Source organism: Amphiura filiformis, chromosome 5, assembly GCF_039555335.1.
Source record: "Amphiura filiformis chromosome 5, Afil_fr2py, whole genome shotgun sequence".
In the NCBI taxonomy this organism is placed as follows: domain Eukaryota; kingdom Metazoa; phylum Echinodermata; class Ophiuroidea; order Amphilepidida; family Amphiuridae; genus Amphiura; species Amphiura filiformis.
In genome coordinates this window covers 41,957,050-41,980,226 of record NC_092632.1, presented here as the reverse complement: position 1 = coordinate 41,980,226, position 23,177 = coordinate 41,957,050, and the positions used below count along the sequence as shown (strand labels likewise).

General features: G+C 35.5%; 1 protein-coding gene across 1 annotated transcript; it reads right to left on the bottom strand.

The window, feature by feature from the left end:
• Nucleotides 1-3,056: 3,056 nt before the first annotated feature.
• On the bottom strand, nucleotides 3,057-23,152 carry LOC140153143 (cathepsin L-like). The gene is made up of 11 exons (XM_072175789.1): nucleotides 22,817-23,152; nucleotides 15,172-15,279; nucleotides 12,468-12,734; nucleotides 11,878-11,965; nucleotides 9,187-9,300; nucleotides 8,094-8,333; nucleotides 7,431-7,511; nucleotides 6,639-6,758; nucleotides 5,616-5,771; nucleotides 4,527-4,585; nucleotides 3,057-3,185 (listed from the first exon to the last, which is right to left on the bottom strand). The coding sequence occupies exons 1-11, from the start codon at nucleotides 23,021-23,023 to the stop codon at nucleotides 3,111-3,113; spliced, it is 1,515 nt and encodes a 504-aa protein (XP_072031890.1). The 5' UTR covers nucleotides 23,024-23,152; the 3' UTR covers nucleotides 3,057-3,110.
• Between the last annotated feature and the right edge of the window lie 25 nt (nucleotides 23,153-23,177).

The following is a 23,177-nucleotide window of genomic DNA, read 5'->3' as shown; positions in this document are numbered from 1 at the left end:
AAATTCTTTGCCACTTTCCACACATCTGATCATCTTTTTATGTGACGGAAGTGATGCTGATTTTATAAAGGTATGTTTTTTGCTTTTCTGATTATTTAAAAAAATTTTATGAGACAAAAACTTCTTTGCAGAATAGCTGTTTTCACTTGTTTTCAAAAAGTTGTTTTAACCTTGTTTTTTACCCCATAATTTCCCTCATTTATCGAAGCCCTGCTCTCCTTACAATACATTAAACCTTGACTTCAAAGTGTTTGGCAACTGTTTAACCTTGATGCAAAAGTAAACCTTGATGAATTTAGTCTCTATATAGCGAGGGTGGTTCTAAAGGAAAAGATCGCCAGCGAAATATAATAATTAAACATGAATTTACAGATGGTAACATGACATGCATAGGCAGATATACCAGAGTAAAACTCCGGACATACCTGCCGGAAATAAATGATGTAAGCCCGAAATAATAAAGACAGAAGTTACAACATATAAACCGTGAACTTTCTTCTATATTTTATTTGACTGTAAAAACTATTATAATAACCACTTGGAAACATAATATGAATGCCTTAAACACTGTCACACGATGCTGTACTTTAAAGATTTTGATAAAAATTGTTTTGCAACAGTATCTTGTATGTAAAATGAATATGTGTCACTAAAGTCAATGAATGAAATTTTAAATATATTAAAATACACAAGCCATGTGGCATTATGTTGGACTTTCTTACTTTCTTCCATTCCTTAAAATTTGAATCTAAAATAAAAATTAAAATAATGATTGTTTTACCCGTTGGAATATATGATTCAGAATTTTATCCATTATGAATATGTACATCAAAACTTAGTAATTTACTATCCATCAAGACATTCTGGGAAAGAAAATTCCTGAATTAAAATTTTTGTTTGGAAGACTATTTAGAAAAATTGCCACTCCATTTTATAATGTAAAACTGAAAGATATTAGATAACATTTACTCAACAAAACACAGGAAAAGCAACTATTATTATGAGTGCAGTATCTAATGTTGAATTTTTTTTACTGCAAAACAATTGGAAAATACATGGACAAATAAGGTTAGTAATCTTAAACAAAAACAACAAATTAACTTAACATATTTTAATTTACTAAGATTTATAAAGCACCTTGTCAAAATGCATTATAAAATTAATTGGTCTACCTTGATTTGAACATTCTACAGCTGTCTACATTTGTCTAAATTGATTAACACTTGTCATACTGAATATACCGTAAAACCTCGTATACAAGCATAGTGTTTTTGATGAAAGCTAAATTAATATGATACATGCGTAAATATGCCAATACAATAGATTGATCTTACGATAATACTTGTTTGTATATGCTTGGATCTGTTATCTATTTGCTCAAATTCCATAATGGTGCCTGGATTAATTAAGCTTTCATCAGAAGCACTCTATATGCTTGTAGACAAGGTTTTATGGTATTGCATCTACTGAATTTGTCTTGTGCTCAGTTGTGAGTGCACTTATTTTGAAATCAATGACCTTTAATTTTGTTTTTGAAGCTATTTATCTTATAGTCCCAATGAAAGGGCCATAAAGAACAGCACCACTCCAAAATGTAAACCTTAAGATATGTATTAATTAATGCTACCTACAAATCCCATGATTGCAACTTTAAACATCATTTATCATTAGACTTAATATTATACATTTATTACACATAGTATAAAAATTATGTACAGATTTATTACAATAAAAAATATTTATTAACATTTACCTTCATATTGCATATTTTCTCATTTTGAATCTCTATCAATGCCTTTCTGCTTTTTGTGCTTCATTTAAAAAGAGGTATACATTCAAACATTCATGGGAATGCATTTGAAATGGGCAGTAACAAAGTAGTGTATACTCTAATCTAGGACACATACAGATTGTCATAAAAATCACTTTTTGTTCGGTTATAAAACTCAACTGTACGAAATATGAAAGAACCCTAACATTGACAACTTTTAATGAAAACTACACACACTATCTGGTAATTTGACCATATCATTAATGTCTATTGTTTTTACTGTATTATAATTACTTAATGATATACTGTTTATTACATTTCTAGTACAACTATTTAATCTTTACTTATTTAAGTTTTCAAAGTCATTTTTTACATAGATATGGAAATAGTAACATGCACATTTTGGTCCCAAATTACCTGTTACTAGGCTTTGTAACACTAATAGATCTCTTAAACATTTCTGGTATAATAATGAAATAAGTTGTATATAGCAATGACAGGTGATTGTGTACTTACAAATACAATGAAATCAATCAAAGACTTTTCAATTTATAGTTTTCTTAAATGATTTATCCACTAATTCTTTATCTAAGATGTGTACCATATTATAAAAAATGAAAGATCAAATCACATGGGTTCACTAGAAGGGCTCAATATCTGTACTAGCATGTGTAGAATACATCTCAGATATCTTAAAATGAAATCAGTCATCTGTTCCCATGGCCTCATAATGGTAAGAATTTCTAATGAATGAACACGGTGTAAGTGAGCTGTCCATTGTCATGGGAATGTGCATGCACATCATTGTTGTAGTCGAGACTGGCATGTCCGTGACCAAGACCGAGACCAGGCAGTCCGAGACCGGCTGGTCCGAAACCAAGACCGGCTGGTCTGAGACCCAGACCAGCATGTCCCAAGGTCAGCCTCGAGACCTACAACACTGTGGTGCTCATCACCTTGTCTTGATTCATTTGAAATTCTTACTGCAGCTCACTTGCTACCACAACTTCATACCCTGTAGGATTCAGGTTAATGTCCAATTCTAATGTAGCTCCATAGTGATATGAGGTAGATGCTTTCTCTTGTCTTGCAAACTAGCTTCATATCCCAGAAGATACCAGATTGGACAAGTCACCAATTAGGTTGTTTTACATTATAAAAGTGGCCAGTGTGTTTGTGAATACAGTCACTTGCCCATTGATGGGCCAACTTCTCACGAGCCCACCCAGAAAAAAAGTTTGAATCTAAATATTGATATTACACCTTCAACCTGCTCAATATAGTAATCCCATGGCAGTTTCATCAATGATAGTGGCAGTAGTGGTACATGTGAAGTCTACTAGGAGACTACTGATGATGTGCACATCTTGTTAAGGCCACACACTCCTGCTCCACGGTATACCAAGTAGTAACCCTACAAAAACAGAATATTGAAAATAATATGTGTGTGAATATCAGTGGGAATATTTACCTTAACAACAAACAACTGTACAAAATGATTGAATATTTCTGAAATGCTCAAAGACCCAAGCACTTCACAATCAAAATTAGACATTGTATGTTGTGTCAACCCCAAATAATTCACATTTCATATAGGCCTAATAATGATATATAGTAATATAATAACCCAAAAGGTTCATTAAACCAACAGAACTGATGGTTTTCAAACTATATTAAACTGTCCTTTTTATTTATGTGACATGATTTGATAAAACCAGATCAAAGAAGACAATTCTGAGAAATGAGTCGTAAATCATCATCATTAACCTTCTCTAGTATGAGTGTGCCGACAGCCGACCAAAATGTCAGAATTGTACATTTTCATGACCATATTTTGTATCAGCATGAAAAATGCATTAAAATTAGTACAAACAAGTCTAGTATTGGTTTGGTGGTTCTTAAGATAGCTCTTTGTACTTTGTGCAAAAATTTCTTAAAACTTAGACTTTATATATTGAAGCCTTTAGCTAGCTAGCATGCACAGCATTAACTTGCACAATAACCAAGATACAGCTAAAACACTTGATCCATGGTATACTTGGTTGCAAAGGTATGAGCATTTAAAATGCCACTTTTCTTATGCATTCTATTGCCTTTTGCTCCCTATTTTTGCAATATCACCTTTGGCTTTGTTGGATCTGATTGTGTCATATCTGATAAATCATTATTCAGCACGGCAATTTGGTTCATTTCTGGTTGACAATTTGATAATTCTGTGACTAAAGTCAACTTGTTCCATCCAATCATAAGAAACTGTGGGTCATACTTGAGCCACATCTGTGTGGTAACCTTCATGCTTGAGTTGAGTTTTTCGTCAATAATGCTGATGCAGTATGCGAGTAGTATGTGATGTAGTATGAGAATTATGTACAACCAAAGGATAGAGAAAGATGAGTGATATAATGGAGCACTTGGCCTCCACAGAAACTATCAACTGCACTGGCTGTAATCAATAGTGTACAAATCCACAGCTTAAAACCAAAACTGCATATGTCTAAAATTAATGTTTTGAGTTTAAAAATCAAATATTATAGCCAAAGCAATAATTCTCCAATGTTCCTTGCTGTAATTTTCAAACATTTAACTGGCAATGGCCATGTCCAAGTTCATGTTAAAATAGTGGACCAAATCTAACAATTCTAAAACTGGACATGACCATTCCTGGATTTAAGCGATCAAAATACAATACTGTGACACTTACCTTGTCACCCCAACTTGGTCCCCAGCTATCAAAATACAATACTGTGACACTTACCTTTTCACCCCAGCTTGGTCCCCAGCTATTCTTGATGATCCAGTATGGTTTGTCACCCTCTGGAATTATACAAGAAATGAACTAGTATTAAACTCAACATAAAATAACATATGTCATGATTTAAGTAATTTGTTAAAAAAAAAATTATACATAAGCAGCTCTTCATGTGTTCTTCATCAATCATATAATTCATATATTTTGCATATGGAGTCAGATTACTGGCATCCATATGCTACCATATTCTTACTCAGAAAGCATTCAAGTCTTATCATGGTTTATTATCATACCCTCCAACATATACTCAAGATGGGACTTGTAGCTGCTGTGGAATGCAAGTCTGTGTTAAATCAATCTAAAATTAACATAATTATTATACATTTTCAAGCTGCAACTTGCATACACTTAAATCTGCAATAAATACAAATCAAATACTCATCAAATACTTTTTTTTTTTATAGGGTCTAGTTGAGTTACCCACTAATTCTCCAACCAGGCAAAGGGCTTTCAAATGCACATTTCCTCACTTAAATAAAGAATAGCATAGCATCATAAAACTCCACCAATGAGGAGTAGCTGGAATGATAAAATTGGACCATCCTGCCTTAAAAAGGTGCAATATACGTGAAATTAAATTGCCTACTTCTACAAGTAACAGCTACAGAGGTCATCAGCCTTTGGCCATCTTGCGGATAAATCAACACCGCTCCATTCCTCTTTATCGTGTTGGGTGCCAATACATGTATTATCTGTGAGTTTCATTTATACTTGAAGGTAATTATGGTGATAAACCCTCAAGATGGCGGACAATGGTGTCATCCTGACAACTCACCCTGAAAACCTTTATAATAAGTCACCATACACAAATTTGTTTGATCTTTGGATTGACCTGCATCGATGATTGTTATTAATGAACTACCAGCTAATTAATCAGAATTAATGCTAATATTGGTCAATATCACTACAGGCAATGTTATCACAATTAACAATAGTAAATCAAATTTCATAAATAATAAAGATCGACCAAGCATTGATGGTCAATCGAAAGATCAAACTAATTTGGTTCTATTGCCTAATAGCAATGTCACTTACCTACACCATAGCCTACAATAAGGACACCATGGTCTAGACTGTCAGGTTCACATAGGAATTTAAATGGATAGGATATACCACCAAAGTAGAATTGCATAGCATTTGCGTTGATGCCAATTGATATCGGACCATTTGCAGCCAGCCAACTTGCTATCTCTGAAACACAAAACAGGTGAAAGCAATGTGAATAACATAAAATAAAATATGGCTTCAAAAAATAAGGTTGAATTTCTAAAACATTTGCGACAAGATCTGATATGTTTTTCATTTTGAAAAGTGACTTTATGATCAAAAAAGTATGAATCATAATGCTAGTTTTCTAAAGCTAATGCTGAAACCCAGATGCATTGTTGTTTTAAGGTATAAGAAATTGCCAACCTTATACAACGCTCTCATTTGACCAAATGTAGCCAATGGTCAACAAAAGGGCAAGTCCATCACAACATCATAGGACTTGTCACACATTGAAAATTCAAAGTTAGTTGAATTTATTGTGCTGAAAGTCGGTTTAAACTTTTAGAAATTGTATTAATATTGTTATTTCCATGCAATGAGACATAATTGCTATATAATTGGGAACTAATTAGTACAAGTATTGAAAGTTGGTATTGAAATAATATTGAGATGGTATTGAAAGCTTGTGATCATTAAAAAAACAATACTAAAATATAAAGTGGTTAAAAAAGATAACACAAGGCAACAATTGGGCTATTCTTTTTAAAATCCATACCACCTGTGGAAGATTCTGGAAATATCTTCCACAGGGAGTATGAATTTCAAATGGAATGCAGCTCCATTTGAATTTCATACACCTTTCGAGAAAGATTCAAGCTGAATTTTCCACAGTGGGAGGGCGAGTGTCAAATAGAGTTGGTAAATGTGTTAATTCCATTTGAAATTTATACTCCCCATGTAGAAGATATTTCCAAAATCTTCCACAGGAGGTGTGTGGATTTCAAGTGGAATAACTCATTGCATATATCACGTTTGGCATCTCAACTGACAAATTTGCTGAAATCCTACCTGCTTCATCCTGGCTGATGTTAACAGCACCGGTAATGTTGACTTTAACCTTGCTCTTGACAAATTCACACTTCTCACCATAGCCCTTGTATGGATAATCTGCCTCCGACTCAAGTCCACCTATGAATAAAACATGGGATATTTTGATTCAGTTTCATCTGCATAATCATACAGGGAGGTACAGTAAAAGATATTTATTTTCTAATTGTATAATATATCTTCATATCATTGTATACATAATTTCAGTTGTCATTGGTACATCATGTCATCTAGAACTAGCCCAGTTTCCTCTGATCTTGCATCTTGTAGTGCAAACATTCAGCGTGCCAGGGCTTGGCTCAGGCTGGTTTCTATTAGCTATTGATGCTCGACTGGTTGTGATTTTGCCATGGCTCTCTTGATCATGTTGTTTGTTATACACAAAAATATATTCCACCAGCTATGAATGATGCAACATGCAAAAGTCAGGTTTTCACAACAACCAAACTGACATTGTATATTTTATTTTGCTTTGGTAATACAGCAGCATCCACTACTCAATATTTGACCTGCCCATGACAAAACAATAACCCCTATCTCTTGACAAAGTTTCTAAATGAAGCCAATTAAGGCATTCAGAGTAAGCGCACACCACAAAATCGGATTGCAGATTGTAACCACCTTCCGATGTTATATCTTAAAATCTTCAGTAAGGCAGGAGGGTATCCGATATAATACAATGTGATCAAGGGTACCTTTTATAGTCTTTCAATTAGGGTATAATGATTGAAATGGTTGATATTAATCTCTTACCCAGTCTCATGATTTCTTGATATGCTTGTGTCGGGAGTCCTCCATTGCAACCATCATCAATCTTATCGCAGTCTACAAGCTCTAGATTGATAAAACATATAAGCATTAAAACATGAATTATATGGGAAAACATTATATTATTGTTTGATACAAGGATGGTGTTGTACACTGAGAAAGAGTACACCGGGGCTCAAACTTGTATTGCCACATAACAATGAATCAGAGTATAACCTTGGTAAGGTAATCTAACTGTCTACTGATTGAACTAACTTTACTGCTCATTACCTGTCCGAAGCAAGGAATTAAGTTTCTAAAAGTGGGTAATGGTAATCAAACTGAAAGAATCTAACATTTCTACAAAATTGAGGCATTGGAGCAAACTTAAAATCTTTGAGAGTTTTGTGAAAATGAGAAAAGAAGATTATACTATTTATTAGCATTCTGTCACTCTCTTTGGCAATTTTAGTGTATGTACAGTGTAAACATGGAAATGTGTTGGTCAGTGCAAGAGTTGATTTAGTTGATGCTGTAAAAGCAGTTCCTCATCAAAAATGCCAGAGAGCGCAGGAAAAGCGGGTCTTGAATTATACACATAATACGCGAGGTCCCGCCTCCAATTTATCATTTTTATGCTATAAATCCATATTTGTGCTCCATCCATACCTTGTTCTGACAATGATATGAGAGGTCCTTTCTGAATTTTCCACTGTCCTTCAATGTTTCCTGTGGTAGAGTAAGCCCAACAAGATCCACACATGCCCTGGTTCTTCACCTCGCTAACGGCTCCTTTAGTACGCCAATCACATGCATCTGGGGCTTTGCCTTTTGGAATCTTTGCTGGTTTCAGTTTGTGGTCTTCTACTGGCTCCTTCAGACCGGTGTAGAATTTTCTGAACTCTTCCTCTGAAAAAGAAATAAGGAATATGAGAGTTAATAAGGAATATAAATTACGAAGAAAATTCAGGAATGTATTGAGCATTTAGTTTACAGTCTTCTACTGGTTCCTTCAGACCGGTGTAGAATTTTCTGAACTCTTCCTCTGAAAAAGAATTAAGGAATATGAGATCTTGAATAAAATTTAGGAACATATTGAGCATTCAGTTCAAATAATTCTAAGATGGTTCTCAAAGTGAAGCTTGTTTTAGAAATAACTGGCATAAGGCACCACATCAAATTTGGTCTTATAGAACTATCGGTGCCCGGTTAGGTACCGATGACTCTTACCATCACTCCCTGTTTTAAATAAAAAACTAATGCACTGTACAAATGTTCAGGGTACGATAAAAAGTGCCATAGGTACTACCTCTTCGAGCACCGATAGTGCTATAGGACCAAAAAAGATGTTGAGCCTAATCAACTTGCATACATTATGATCAGCTACAATCTGATTTAAAAGGTATCACATCCATTCACCTACTTTTTCTTGTAAATTATGTGCTCTCAAAAGGAATACTTTGTAAGTGTACTTGTGTGAAATCATTTTCTTGTACATTAAAAGATGAAGTTTGAAGGGGCAATTTTCATTTATGCACAACACAAAGTGCTGGCAATGCTGTTGCTAACTTGCACAAATACCATAGAAATCCATCTACAAGTATATATGCAAGGGTTTTATTGATAAAGAGATGAAAGGCAGTCACCTGCCACAAAACATTACAATCAGTTTGTCTTATAATATTACATGTTCACCCAACCGCCTGTATTAGTAATATAGTTTAGAGGCATATGCTTGTAGATGGAATTCTATCGCACTTACTTGTCAAATCTGCAAACTTTGTAGCTCCATATTTGGCCGTTCCTTTTTCATATCTGTTCAGTAGCTTCACCTGTTCCATGTTGTCTTCAAAGATTTCATATCGCAAGTTGTATTCTGGTTTAAGAACACAAATACAATAAGACATTTTATTAGTTTTTTAGACAAACTCAACTTGCCTGTCTTGAATACTTTGGATATTACAAACGGCTTGTTTACTGTTGGCAATGAACCATCAACCTCCAGTTGATTATATCTAGAATTTCATTTTAAAGAAAGGAAATAATGATCTTAGATTTAATTGTAAGTGCCAATTGTCTTTCTACTGGTCATTTAAGTAACTGAAGTCACAAATATGTTTGAAATGTTTGCTCATGATAACAGCCATTTTTCATTTTATTCATGAGTATGTGTCGATCTAGAAAAGTACTCTGAGTGACTGAATAAATCTTTCAGTCTCTTAAAACTTATGCAATGTTTAACCAAATATGTTTGGGTTTGTTCTGAGCACAAATCATCTGATTTATCAAATTTATTTACAGTCCTTCTTGTTGTCATGTCATTTAGCTACAGACAGGGTCTTAGCCCGGATCCAACAACTGTCCAATAATATTGATCATGTGTCATGATCGATCACACATAATATGATTTAAAAGGTGCTCTCATTGACCTGGATTGACTTGCATACATCAAAAGCTATCAAATTTTATTTGACCCTTTAACCTATTTGCTGGAAGCCACTTTAGTTGGAAGAACAAGCGGGCCAGGCAAAGAGCAGTTTGTGTTACAGCAGGCCGAGCAGGAAAATAGACCAGTTTCTGGACCAATTACTAGGGAAGTGATTAGATCAACGATTAAGGAGGCCATAGGAGGTTTGAAATCTTATTTTGAAGGTGCTATCAACAGCATAAAAAGGGACAGTGAGAAGAAATACACGGCAACATCCTCAGAGTTTAAAAAGTATAAGAAGTCGGCTGAGTTTTGATTACAAGGAAAAGTAAAGGAAACCAGGCTCAATTCGAGTTTAATCAGGGTGTTGTGACCAAACTGCAGTCGACAGTTGGTGCTCTCTAAGAAGGGGAATTTTAGGAGGGAAACGATATGGTCAAATCAGTGATAGAAGCGGTATCGAAACGGAATAACTTGATACGGCTAGCAGACAAAAGTGATGCAGGTTAGTGTGATAAATATATTACAGGGAATTCAATAAGTCAGTTTAAATAAATTGTATACAGTATAGTGAGGATCAATTAGTATTATGGTTGTGGGCACGTAGGCCTGTTCAAGTTCACTCATGCATGTTAGCCCGGATCCAAAAACTAATATCCAATATGATAATGTCCAATATCACATGATTGATCACACGTAATATGATTTGACGTAATAAATAAATAAATAAATAAATTTCGGTGTTTTATATAGCGCCTTTTTCCGGATCTAAGAGGGATCAAAGCGCTGTAATTTCGCTGCTATGGTGGATCATCACAATCAGATCGCATCAACTAGGCTGGTTGCAGCCGAACTTGGCGCAAACCTATCCGCACTTAGATTGTAACATCCACCAATTATCTACCAGGAAAGCTCTTGATTATATGATACCGTACATGAACGACACAAATTATATGTGAAAAACCACTATTGTACATACTAACTTATGCATGTCGTCACTCATTAATATGCAATTTTTGTAGTGGTCTAATTACTCTTGTTACAATCAAACAATTTCCAACTGGAACAATCTACCCTACCACATAAGTACCACAATAACCGAACCAAGTACATTCAAGACAAGTACTCAATCATCTCCAGACATTTGACTAAATCAACATCATCTGCACATAACAACCCTGATCGTTTGACTCCGCTTAGAGCATTGACCAGTATCATTCCAGATCCATATCCAGACTCACACGTTATGGAAAATCAGAAATTTGCATGTATCACATGTACATGGGGTTTTGACAGGGGTTTAGAGGAGCCTCTGCATAGTGCAATGAGCCAAGATCGCACTATTGAAGCGGTTTTCTACTTGGTTGTGAGAGGCCTTCATTGTACTTCCATGAACGGTTAACTTGTTGATATGTCAACACAAATTAGAAGACGAGTTGAGGATTTTTTCACTTGTCTACCTTTGAGATTGCCCATCAATAAGATGGATGGACTGGTCTCTGGCTAACATCTTAGCCACAGAGATTACATAACACCATTCCTAGTGCTAAAACAAGAGAAATTATTTTACGAATCACTGAACCAAAATTATTCCTGTGATACATTGCAAATTAAACACTCATGTATATGACTTCCCAAGGCAGAGGACGTCCACAAACATCAGATCCTGGACGGGAATGACCACATACTCAAGCATACTGCAACCCAATCCACACAGGACAGATGCAAATCACAATGCTGGCTACAACCCACCTCCCATAATGAGGATGGTACCTGAGTGAGTGCAGTGGTGTAGCATCATAGGGGGTATGGGGAGCATGTGCCCCCAATCGATTGCAAAAGTTCAAAATCCCATAGGAAAATAGCCGAAAAGTGGCTTGTGCCCCCCCCATCAGACCCGGTGCCCCCATCATGGTCGGTGCCCCCCCCCTATGATGACCAACACTACGCCACAGAGTGAATGATTGAATATGGCTTTTTAGATAGCATAGTAACTTGACAGAAATAGAAAGCAGGGATCCTTACCATCACTGTGCTGTTTGTAAGTCCTATTGTACTGTACTCTCCATTCTTCAAACTCATCATAGTATGGGAATATTGGAGTAATTCCTTTCTGTAAATAAAAATGCAAATACCAAAGAATGGATACAATATGAATCAGTTTGTATTGTCTGATTAGCTTGCAATATGTTTGTGAACAAAGCAAGCACATTTATCTATTACTCAGGCACGGACCCTAGTCAGCCTACATATATCAACCATCGCAGCCAGGATCAGCTCCCTAAGTTTTGTACAGCTAGACCAGGACAATAAGCAGTACATTCCTTGCCCGGGGGAATTTCAAGCTAGCTTAATATTTACACAAGCACAGAAATAGACACTGCCGGGGCAAGAACTAATACCGTCAAACATTCATGCACTTGAGTCTAGTGCCTTTTAAACCTGTCGAGCTAAATGGATTGCAGTCCAGAAATGCTGAGAAACCAACATTTCTCATTTGATGATTACATTTTTGTACCTCAAGCAACCTCAAAAATATGATTTTAACACTGTGTTACATATGAATTAAATTACACTACCTTGATAGTTGGCAGCCTACAGTTAAAAATGCTTACCTTGTACTTCGGCATTCGTTGCAGCGGCACCTCTACAAGATCTCTTCTCGATCTACCTTTCTTATCCTTTTTGTTCTTCTTGTCACCATTTCTTCCGTTTTTGTTCTTTCCCTTCTTATTCTTATTCTTCTTGTTTTTCTTCTTCTTGTCCTTGGCTTTGTCTTTTCCCCCACCTACTTTGGCTGGTTTACATCTGACCTGTTCCTCCTGGAGGACCATGGAGTCCTCCCATGGTCTTACATACACTACCAAATTACACTTCTGCGTCTGTATAGGTCAAAGTTTACATTATCATGATGTTAGTTTCAGGAAATTCAAAATTCATTTTTTCCCTGGAAAATAGCCAAATTTTTTGAAATTTCGCCAAAATTTTTTTTTTTTGGGGGGGGAGAATTTGCATAAAACCAATTTTTTTTATTTTGCCAAAATTTTAGGGGGGTGGGTATGTAAAAACTAAGACAATTATGGCCAAAATTTTTGACTTTTGGTATATTGATGGGTCCAAATGTTTTGAAAAATTGGTACATGTCGTCGGGTGTATTACATAGTGACGTATGTTGATTTTTGTAATTTTTATGAAAATTGGCCAATGTATTTTAAATAGTGAGTAGTATAATATTACCAAGATTTGAAGCTCAAGTTAAATTAATTAGTTAATTAATTATGCAAATGACGGATGTTGATATATTACGTTACCCGACGTTTTACATAGTGGCGTATCTAAACATCCGTCACTATGTAAAACGCTGTTTACTCGGAAAAACAACTAAATTGTATGGCGTATCTGTAAAAACATTATTTTTCATTTTGTTTGTTCGTAATTCAATATTGTTCATTGAAACCTACATGATTTCTTGACGGATGTTGATAACTGGGTATAAACCAAAAACGTTTACGTAGAGTAGATATTCAATGGATCATTATTTTAGTAAAATATCACTTTTAATAAATTTTTAATGGTTCGAGTTGATTCGACAATTATTTAGAGACATTATTTCAAAGCTTTACAATATAAAAGGGATGATTAAGTAATAAAAAATGAAAATATGATCCTTTTTAATGAGTAGGTTATTGAAAGATGATCAAAATATGTTCAGAAGCGTTTAGAGGCGGCTCCAAATTTACAGATAATACAGTGTAAATTGGTAAAAACTGAATACAATCATTGGCGTTTTGTAAAAAGAAGTTACAGCTTGTGTGATTAGCTATATCATGAGAGTGAGTACTAGTAAGATCAGGAGTAAATACTCAAATACAATATGCCATGTATGTTGTGGGCACTCGTGACGAGTCGGAAAAAAAAAAAAAAAAGCGTTTAATAATAAGCGTAAAGAACCGACGGATGCTTGAAGTCCTTCCTTGATCCGACTTTTATGCGCAAGACATAGTGACGGATGTGTGACAGATGTCCATAGATCAACACAAGAGACCAGATTAGCGTGCGCGATATTGGCGCAAGACATAGTGACGGATGTGTGACGGATGTTAGGGTGCAACGTTTTCACGTTTTTACATACTGACGTATAACTTTGTAATCATTTTACTGATTTAATAGCGAATAATTCTTCATGTGATAGATGTTTCAAGATACTTTAGATACTAGTTTTTTTAAATACAGCAACTTTTGGAGGATTTTACTTGATAGTGTTCTGCTATGGTTGATCACAAATCGGCGTACTCTTTGATCGCGTCTAACTCAAAAACTTTTTTTCTGGCGAAGTTTAACATCCGTCACTATGTAATACACCCGACGATGTATGTATATATTGATGGGTCCACTTTTTAAATCTCAGTGGTACACCCCTACCAAAACCAAACTTGGGTTATTCCTTCATGCAATTTTACACGAAATTAGGGTTAGGGTCAACTTAAAATGAATCATGTTTTTAAATTTTTTAATGGCACCTCAGTTTCTTATCTTTCAGACAATTTCAAACTCTTTTCTGATATACATGGCTATAACACTCGTTCCAGTGAGTTTAATTTTATTCTTCCCGTGCCAAAAGTCAAGCGTGCAATACTTTTTATTTTACCTCTATCCAAGATTGGAATTCACTCCCAAATCATATCAAATCCATCAAAAATCAGAATTGTTTTAAAAGTGCAATAAAGACCTACCTAAGTGAAATCAATTCATAATTTCATGGTATTTTTTAAGTGTTTTTATATATGCTTATTTTTCAATTTCTCTTTAAATATGTATATAGATTATTTCTTGATTCTGTAATTGAATTTAGTGTGCTTTTCTTCTTATATAATATATGTTTTTATAATTGGACCCCAATGGAAATAAGCCCCCTTTTGGAGGCTTTCTTGGGTAATCCAAGATTTTAATTCAACATTGTTTGATACATTGTATTTGTAATTTAAGTTATATTGTATCTTCTGTTTTTTGCTGTAATTTTATGTTGAATTTTAATCGAATAAAATCAATCAATCAATCAAGGTTAGGGTTAGAATTAGGGTTAGGGTTAGGATTAGGGTTATGATTAGGATTCGGCTTAGGGTTAGCGTTAGGATTAGATTACACAAAATAATTACATGAAGGATCGACCCAAACTTTAGTACCCACCAGGGAATATTCTGAGGATATATTAACCATTTGTAATATATGTGTTGTAATCATATATAACTTTGTTTTTGATGTAATTTTAAATCACATTCCATAGCCAACAAGTTTCCAATAGAAATGTTGGTGACTTACCACACCATTGGGATCAAGCTCACAATTCTCTTCTGCAGTCTCTTCACCAATGCGACACAATGTGCCTTGAGTCATCACAATGATTTGGTAGTTAAATCCAGCCACAAGCTGCAATGAAACAAATTTCGGAAAAATTAGCAGCATAAATACACAACTTCTTGCAACAATGTTCTTCATACATCAATATCCATGAACTACAATGTACCTAAAAGATAAGACAAACAAATGTTTGCTCACCCTCAACCTTTCTGTGGAAGACACTGAGCATGTTTGGTCAGTCGATTTTTGTATAACAGATCATAGCCAAAACATGTATCAAGGCACAAATATAGTTGTTAAATATACATTGTATAGATGTGAATTGAAATATACTCTTATAGGTATGAGAGGCAAACCTTAGTTAACACATTTGCTAGTCAGCCAAATTGGCTTTAACCAGGCCCAAACACAATACATAGAAATTTAAAAGAAAAGATTTGTCAAGGAAACCTACATAAATATGTTGTCTATACTTCACTTGACCCAAATATATGATTTTTTTTGTGATGAGACAATCGCACATGGAATTTTAGAGGGATTGTGATAGCAGTTCCACATAGAAAAGCTGCACTATCATGAGACTATGCTGTTATTGTTTTTTAATTGATGCATTAAATGTTGGCTGAATATTTTTAATGAAAGTTAATCTTTGACAAGATGTAACTTTGCTACGGAAAGTGCTATGACAAAACGGGTTACAGTTTTGGCCCTCTTTACTCAAGGGCTTTAATCTGATAAATAAAATGATGCGGCTTGATGGCATATTTGAATTCACCTTTCAAAGGCTTTCATACCTACTGTATCATTAGTGTATTGTATTCTTTTGCACAGTGAAAATAATATTTATTTGTAGATTTTCAAGGTGGAGATAATCAAACCATAATTTACTTTTTTGCCTAAGTTAAGGGTTACATGTAGAGTATCTGACAGTATCGATGTTGACTATCAGTATGTACTTTTACATTATCCTTTGGGGAAGAAAACTCATTCACAGCTTATATTTATATCGATATCCAATTTGATATAAATTTTTAACTGTTGGATAATAAAATAACAACAGAGTGCAATGATGTTTGTTGTAACCATGGTAACAAGATACAATGGGTGCTGACAAGCAAATTGCAGGCTTTAAATTTTTCTACACACAAACGTATGTTATTAAAATTGATTTTAAAATCTTGAGGTTGACTGCATGTGTCAGTCTACCGTCTACTTAAAATTATGAGGGAAATATTTCTTCCTGGAGATTGATTTGACTTTTGCCTGTATACAATATTTTACGATTTGATTCACCTTTAAAAAGTTGTTTGTCAAATCAAAGACAAGCATCAGTGATTTTACAGAAAGCAAAACAATTGGCACTCAACCAAGCTTTACAGGAAGGTCCCAATCCCAGGCCCAAGGTACTTGTTACTTATCACCATGAGCTCAAATAGCCTCATTTCTAATGGCATTGTTCATAACCCACATATAACCAACATAGCTTAAAATTTGACCTCAAGCTGTGACACATGAGTTTTTGTACCCAAACCATTTATAGGTCATTCAATGAATACATGTAACATCATACCAGGTTTAATGAACTGTGCCCTGACAGATGAGAATGTTAAGATACTGGAAACTTGAAAGTATAACTGCTTGTGTATCCCATGACCAATCATGTGATGGTGTGTGTGGGTGTTTATTGTGTCACAGTTACATGTCTGCATACTATGTATTTTGTTTGTGCAAATTCTGTGGCTATAGTTACATTGTATATGCCTTGAAATTTGGGCTGGTCATGCTTTACCCTAGAGCTACAATATTATGGTCTGCCCATGCTTTTAGGCTATTAAATTAGAGGACATGCCTGGTAGAACCATGCCTATCCAATAAATTCCATGGTGCATTTGATTGATGGTGCTAAATCACACATAAAACTTTTCTATACTTACATGTATATGTAGAATGGTATAAAATTTTAACATCAAAATACATTTTACATTTGGTACATGTGACCCGCTCCAACAAAACCAGGAACAAGTTTCATTTTTGACATTTTGTGATTTGAATAAAAATGTAAGCACTAGACAATAAGCTTTAAAATGATACCAAAATTATATAAATAGCAACAATACTTTTCAAGAAATGGATAATTTTGCAAATGATACCTTGATATTTTTGCGAAATTGCTATTCTGAATAATAGGCCAATTAGTTTCCAGCCTTAGTCAGGATTGAATATCACAGTTCAACTGTTATTTATTGATTAAATAAACCTCTTTGTAATAAACACTTTCAAGGATTTGAGAGTCCACTTTTAGTCCCACAGTCAAATACCATGAAATTAAGAATTCCAAAATTAGAAACATGTCTGGCGACTTGTTCCAGCTGGTCACATATGGTACAATGTATGTGTATATTGTAGGGTTGCAATTCCCGGAAATATAGGGAATTTTTTGACACTTTAGGAATTTTTGAATACTTTTATTTGGGAATTTCTGAATACTTAAGATTGAATTAAATGAAAAATAAATGTTGGTATAAAACAATGTCAATAACTCATTACTCAATACTATAAAATTTCATCTTGTCAAACTCAAAACCAATCATGTTTTACTGACCTGACTTTTCGGTCATCTTGGGCGATGGCCATCTTCAGAGTGATGTTTTTTCAATTCAACTTCTGGTCAGTAAAACATAATTGGGTTTGGCAAGATGAAATTTACAGTATGAGTTTCTACTAACCTAATGAACCTTTTCAAAATATCAATAACTGATTACGTTGGCTCACATCCTTTAGGATGGGATTTTGAAAACCAAAAATATTTTTTGTTTTTACATTTTTATAAATGACTATAAATTATGTGAATTTTACTTGCAATATCTGCATTTAGAGCAAAGTTTAAACTTTCTATCCACAATTGCAACTAGGTCTTCAGTCTTCAGTGAGTAACTCCCTGTAGCAGCTAGGTGAGCTCTACTGGAAGTGTTTTACTGTGACCTCACAGTCGGTGTGGTGTGAAAAACAAAGGTTTGATGCTGTACATCTTGCTCAAAAAGCTAGCCAAGAATTTGCTCACTGATAGCTTCACATTCTAAGCTAGAGACCATTGCATTCAAAATCTAGTCGGATTCGCTGAAGCATGACACCGTGTAATGCAATGGAAGTTCAGAAGTAAACACAGCCGATCACGACAGGCGATTGCATCAAAAATGTTGCTAAAATTACACTTCAGCAAAATTTTAGACTGTCCAAAATATTTAGGCAAATCTTGCTCAAAAGATACAGTTGACTCATTGAAATAACTTTCATCCAAATTTCAACATTTTAACAGAATAAATAACCTCCGGTGCAAAAAATTGCACCGCTGTCCGACCGAAAAACGATACCAACACACTCTAGCATCGAATACGTAACTATCGTGTGCAAATTCGAAGCTAGAATTCTCGAGTAATGTACATCAGGAAGGTGGGAGTAAAAAGTAAGCTGATTGGTTTAGAATGTCTTCAGGCTTGGCCGGTGGCAACATAGCACTGATTGAACTCAGTGCTATGGGCTTAAAAGCACAGATGGAGGGCGCACACACGTCACAGTTGATTCTGGGAAATTGTTCCAAATTATGCAGATTGTCCTGGGAAAGAATGAGTAGTTCTATATATCTATGGTTGGCGATAACACAGAGGATGGTTATGCTGAATGGAGGATGAAATGCACTGGTACTGTAACATAAGGGCCAGGCTGATGTTGACTACTTTGATACTGGATTTTGATGAAGATATTACATTTGTACAAACACCGGACTTGAAGGCTGTTCCATCCAAGCTTCTGGATCATTTCTAAGACACAGGAGATCCTGTAGAAATCTTGCTTTTGAGGCACTGAACATTGGTGAGCAAATTCAAGGCTAGGCTTCTCGAGCAAGCAAAAAGTAGAAATTGAAGAAAAACTGAGGGTGTCGCTGTGGAGCAAATCAAACATTAGGCTAATGAAATGAACTAATTAGTTTCCCATCACATTTTTTTCAGTGAAATATGAGGTCATGATTTCATTATTCATTATTTTGGAAAATTTCACTATTGTCAAAACTTTCATGGCTATGTCTATATTGTTGATGAAAGACCATCTCAAAACAGGTATGCTTAGATCATCAGTACAGACATTTTGCAACAAGTTGAGAAAAGATTTGAATTTGTTTTGATTAAAATGAAAAGAAATTTGCAATTTTTGTAATCACTAGAAACATGCTGAGTTAATCCTTAAATTTTCATTATTTACTACAAACTACATCCTCTACCCCTACAACTTAAAAAAACTGCTGATTATGATCAGACATTTTGAGAGTATCAATTTTGATTATTTCTATCTCAATTTTCAGATAATTGACTTATTGAAAATAATGAAAGTTTTGGTCAAATTGAAAAGGTTCGAGCCAAACAAATGAGGTAATACAAAGAAAATGGCTATTTCATTGCAGCGCCTATAATTTGTGTATTATTAGCTTGCCGAACGTATTATTATCATGGTTATTGGCGGAGCTTCATGCAGCTAGGATGTACAAACAAGACGTACATGTAAGATGAATAGCGATATGCACAGTTGAATAGCTAAGCCCCGGCAAAAAATGCAATCACAGTTTTCTCGCCGCAATTCTCACTATTGAGTAATGCACATATCAAATGCATCCCGGCCCTGGGGACCGGGATGGCGGTCGTGGGCCGTGGATTTTGGGTTTAAAAGTTCAAGTCCCGGTAAACACCTGGCCAGTCCCGGACCCACCGGGCAAAACTCTCAGCCACTCCCGGCCCCGGGCGAATATCCGATGAAAACCGATGCAAACCCGGGTATTCCTCGCCCAAGTTCCCGCCCTGAGCATCGGATATAGGTCTGGATCTACATATGGTTTTAATATCGCGGGCTCAAAATTCGGTATTCAGGTATGTCTTCACTAAATAGACTGCCGAGCTCTGGAAATGCTGGGAGGATTCAAACGCTTCAAATATAGGCCAACATATGTGTTTCATTGCAAATACGGCAGTTACTCACCTTGTTGCGGAACATCTAAAAACGATAACGAAATTAGGCTACCTAGATTCTTGTCTCTAGTGCAGAGCAGCGTAATTCTCAGATAGGCCTACTGTTTCCACTTTCGGACTAACGTCTACGTCTAATGACCCTTTTTCGGACGAACACACCGTCAAAGGAATTTTACCTTATATCAATGTCGGACCCCAGTCATCCGACTTTCCCACTTAGTCATTTCCTGGAGTATTTTTCATGCTTTTTCATACAGTGGCAGGGAAACGGGACAAGAGAGGGATTCCTGTGTGCCATCAAGTGCTATATTTAATATGCATGCTTGTTTTAAATATATTACGAGGCATGAATGGCGGGTCTATCGTATTGAGATAGGGCCTACATGTAGGTCTATATGATTAAAACATCAAAGATATGAAAGAAACAGATCACTGCATTTACATCTGTCCATGATTATACGGGAGTGGCGAATGTTCGATCTTTGCATGAACATTTTAAGCACATAATATTATAGGCCTATATATGATTTTTCTTATGTCAATCCAAAATGCAACTTCAATAATGATAATGAGGCTATTCTATAAAGGCCCATACCCCATCCAAATAGGCCTACCTTGTATCTTGTTTAAAATCAAATGACCATCTATCAAATTTTTGGCGCACTAGTTATTAATATTTTGTTTCACGAGGTTGTCATTTTGGGTAATATTGAAAACATCCTTTCAACGATTTGTGATTAATGATATTGTTAAACGCTCCAACATGAAAATATAGCATAGTTTTGATATCTATATATTAACACAAGACATTGAATTCAATTTTTATATCATACACCTATAATTATTTTTTAAAGAAGAAAAATACAGCTGGAGAGTTTTTAAAGAACATGTACACTACCTATAGTACGGTATCTAGTATTATGGCCATGTAGCAGTCGATCGCAGATGTCACAAAAGTATCATGGATTCTTTTATTATCACGGTCAGTTTTGTTTTTGAGTGTAGGCCTAATAATTTAAAACTTTACTCTCGGCGGGTGGTTAAAACAATACATTTGGCATAAATAAGCGTATAGCAGGCTCGCGTTTGCACGTGCATGTCAAGAAGCCAGTCATGATGCAGTCATGTCTACAGTAGAATTCATCTCGACCTTTGCAGGACTTAAACCCCATTAAAAGCTATTAAACCAAGATAACACTCATTGAAACAGCTCAACTGATTAAATCGGATCTTCTCTGGTTGTGCACATGTGTCTGTTTTTGCATGTGCGATATCGCAATAAAGCTGGTATTATAGCTTCAGTTGGGTAACCGATTATAAAGGAAACGGAAGGACACAATGGTATGTGGACCTTTGTTCACTAAATGAGACAATGGCCTGCTTTTTGTTAACCAGCATTCTTGAAAATGAGCAACATAATGATTGTTGACTTAACACTGTTTGGAAATAATTTCTTCATATTTTTGGTGTTATTTGTCGCTTACATATCCTTCCTAAAACACAAAAGTGCGAATCTCTCCAAACACCTAAATTAGCTAAAATTTAGGACATGTTACAAAACTATATTTTCTAGAATTTCATAGAATAATTTAAATGTAGCTTGTACCGTTTTTTTGTTGCATCCTTCAGAACGGAGCGGTCCGTTACCAATTTAGCTCAATATTTTCGGTCAAATCTTCATTCTTTTAACACTTTTTTTTTGTTAGCTATGAGCTAGCTATGCTTTGCCCTCACTCATATTTTACAAAAGTGCGACCATTTCTGAACATCTAACCTAGCTGTAATTTTAGGTCATGTTAGAGAAATATATTTATGTAGAAGTTTGGAGAATAAATTAAATTGTTGGCTGGTTATTTTTCACACAGTGATGTTAACTAGGCAAGTGTCCATTCTTCCAACAAACATCATTTGTAGAGGTCACGCGCATGGTGAGAGCACTGTGTATTGTGTATAGGAAAACGGACAGTAACTGCAGTATGTGTGGTCTGGTTAAACATGTTAACTTTAGAGCCCCGCTAAATAGCAGATACAAGAACTACTATGGCAAAATTTGGAAACAACAGCCAAGATTTTGTTTTTGGAATGGATTTATATGAAACAGTAACATTAATGTGGCGACACAGTGGGTTATTAATATACATCCTCGGTTCAAGTACGGTCAAGTGACAGGATTCCCTGACCCATCAATGTGGACATCCTTACTAGCAAACCACGGCCCATTTTACTGTTTGGAAAACCCCGGGTAAGTTACGACATAATCCCGGCCCGGCTCGGGTAAAGTCCCGCCCACTTTCCGGGGTTTTGGCCGACGTCAAGTCTTATACCAGTCCGCCAACACCGGCTCCCCCGGATACATTTTGAGTCAAATCCCGGGTCACATGATGTCAAGTCCCGGACCATCCCCGGGTCCCCAGGGGCCGGGGTTGCATTTGATATGTGCATAATTATCTCGCTTTTCAAAAAGTTTACAAGGTGTTTCTTTATTATTCAATAAATAAAGGGCGTTGCTGTGGAGCAAATCACACAATATGGCTTTAAATAAGAAGTAACTATTGGTTAAGTTATATAAGTCAATTGGAGCATAAGTTTACCTGACGTCTGGCCTTCTTGATTTCTGTAACTTTGTGCTTGTACATACTGTTGCTTGGATTCAATCTGTTCAATGCGGATATTGCGTATGTAACAACAGGCTGCAGATCCTCATCTTTCTTGCTGATTTTACTCCATTCTCCCGTTCCGTTTGCTGCTAAAAATACTCCCGCTAGGATCACTAGAATACAGAGAATATTCCTAGCCATTATTTGCGGGATTATTTATCAAACAAGTGGTGAATTTTGATGTCTTTGTTGGTACGCTAATCGTTGAATGCTGGTCACTTTGGTAAATATTGGATAATGATAGCATGTGTTCCAATTATAATACGCTTTCTGATTGGTTGATGGCCAGTGATTG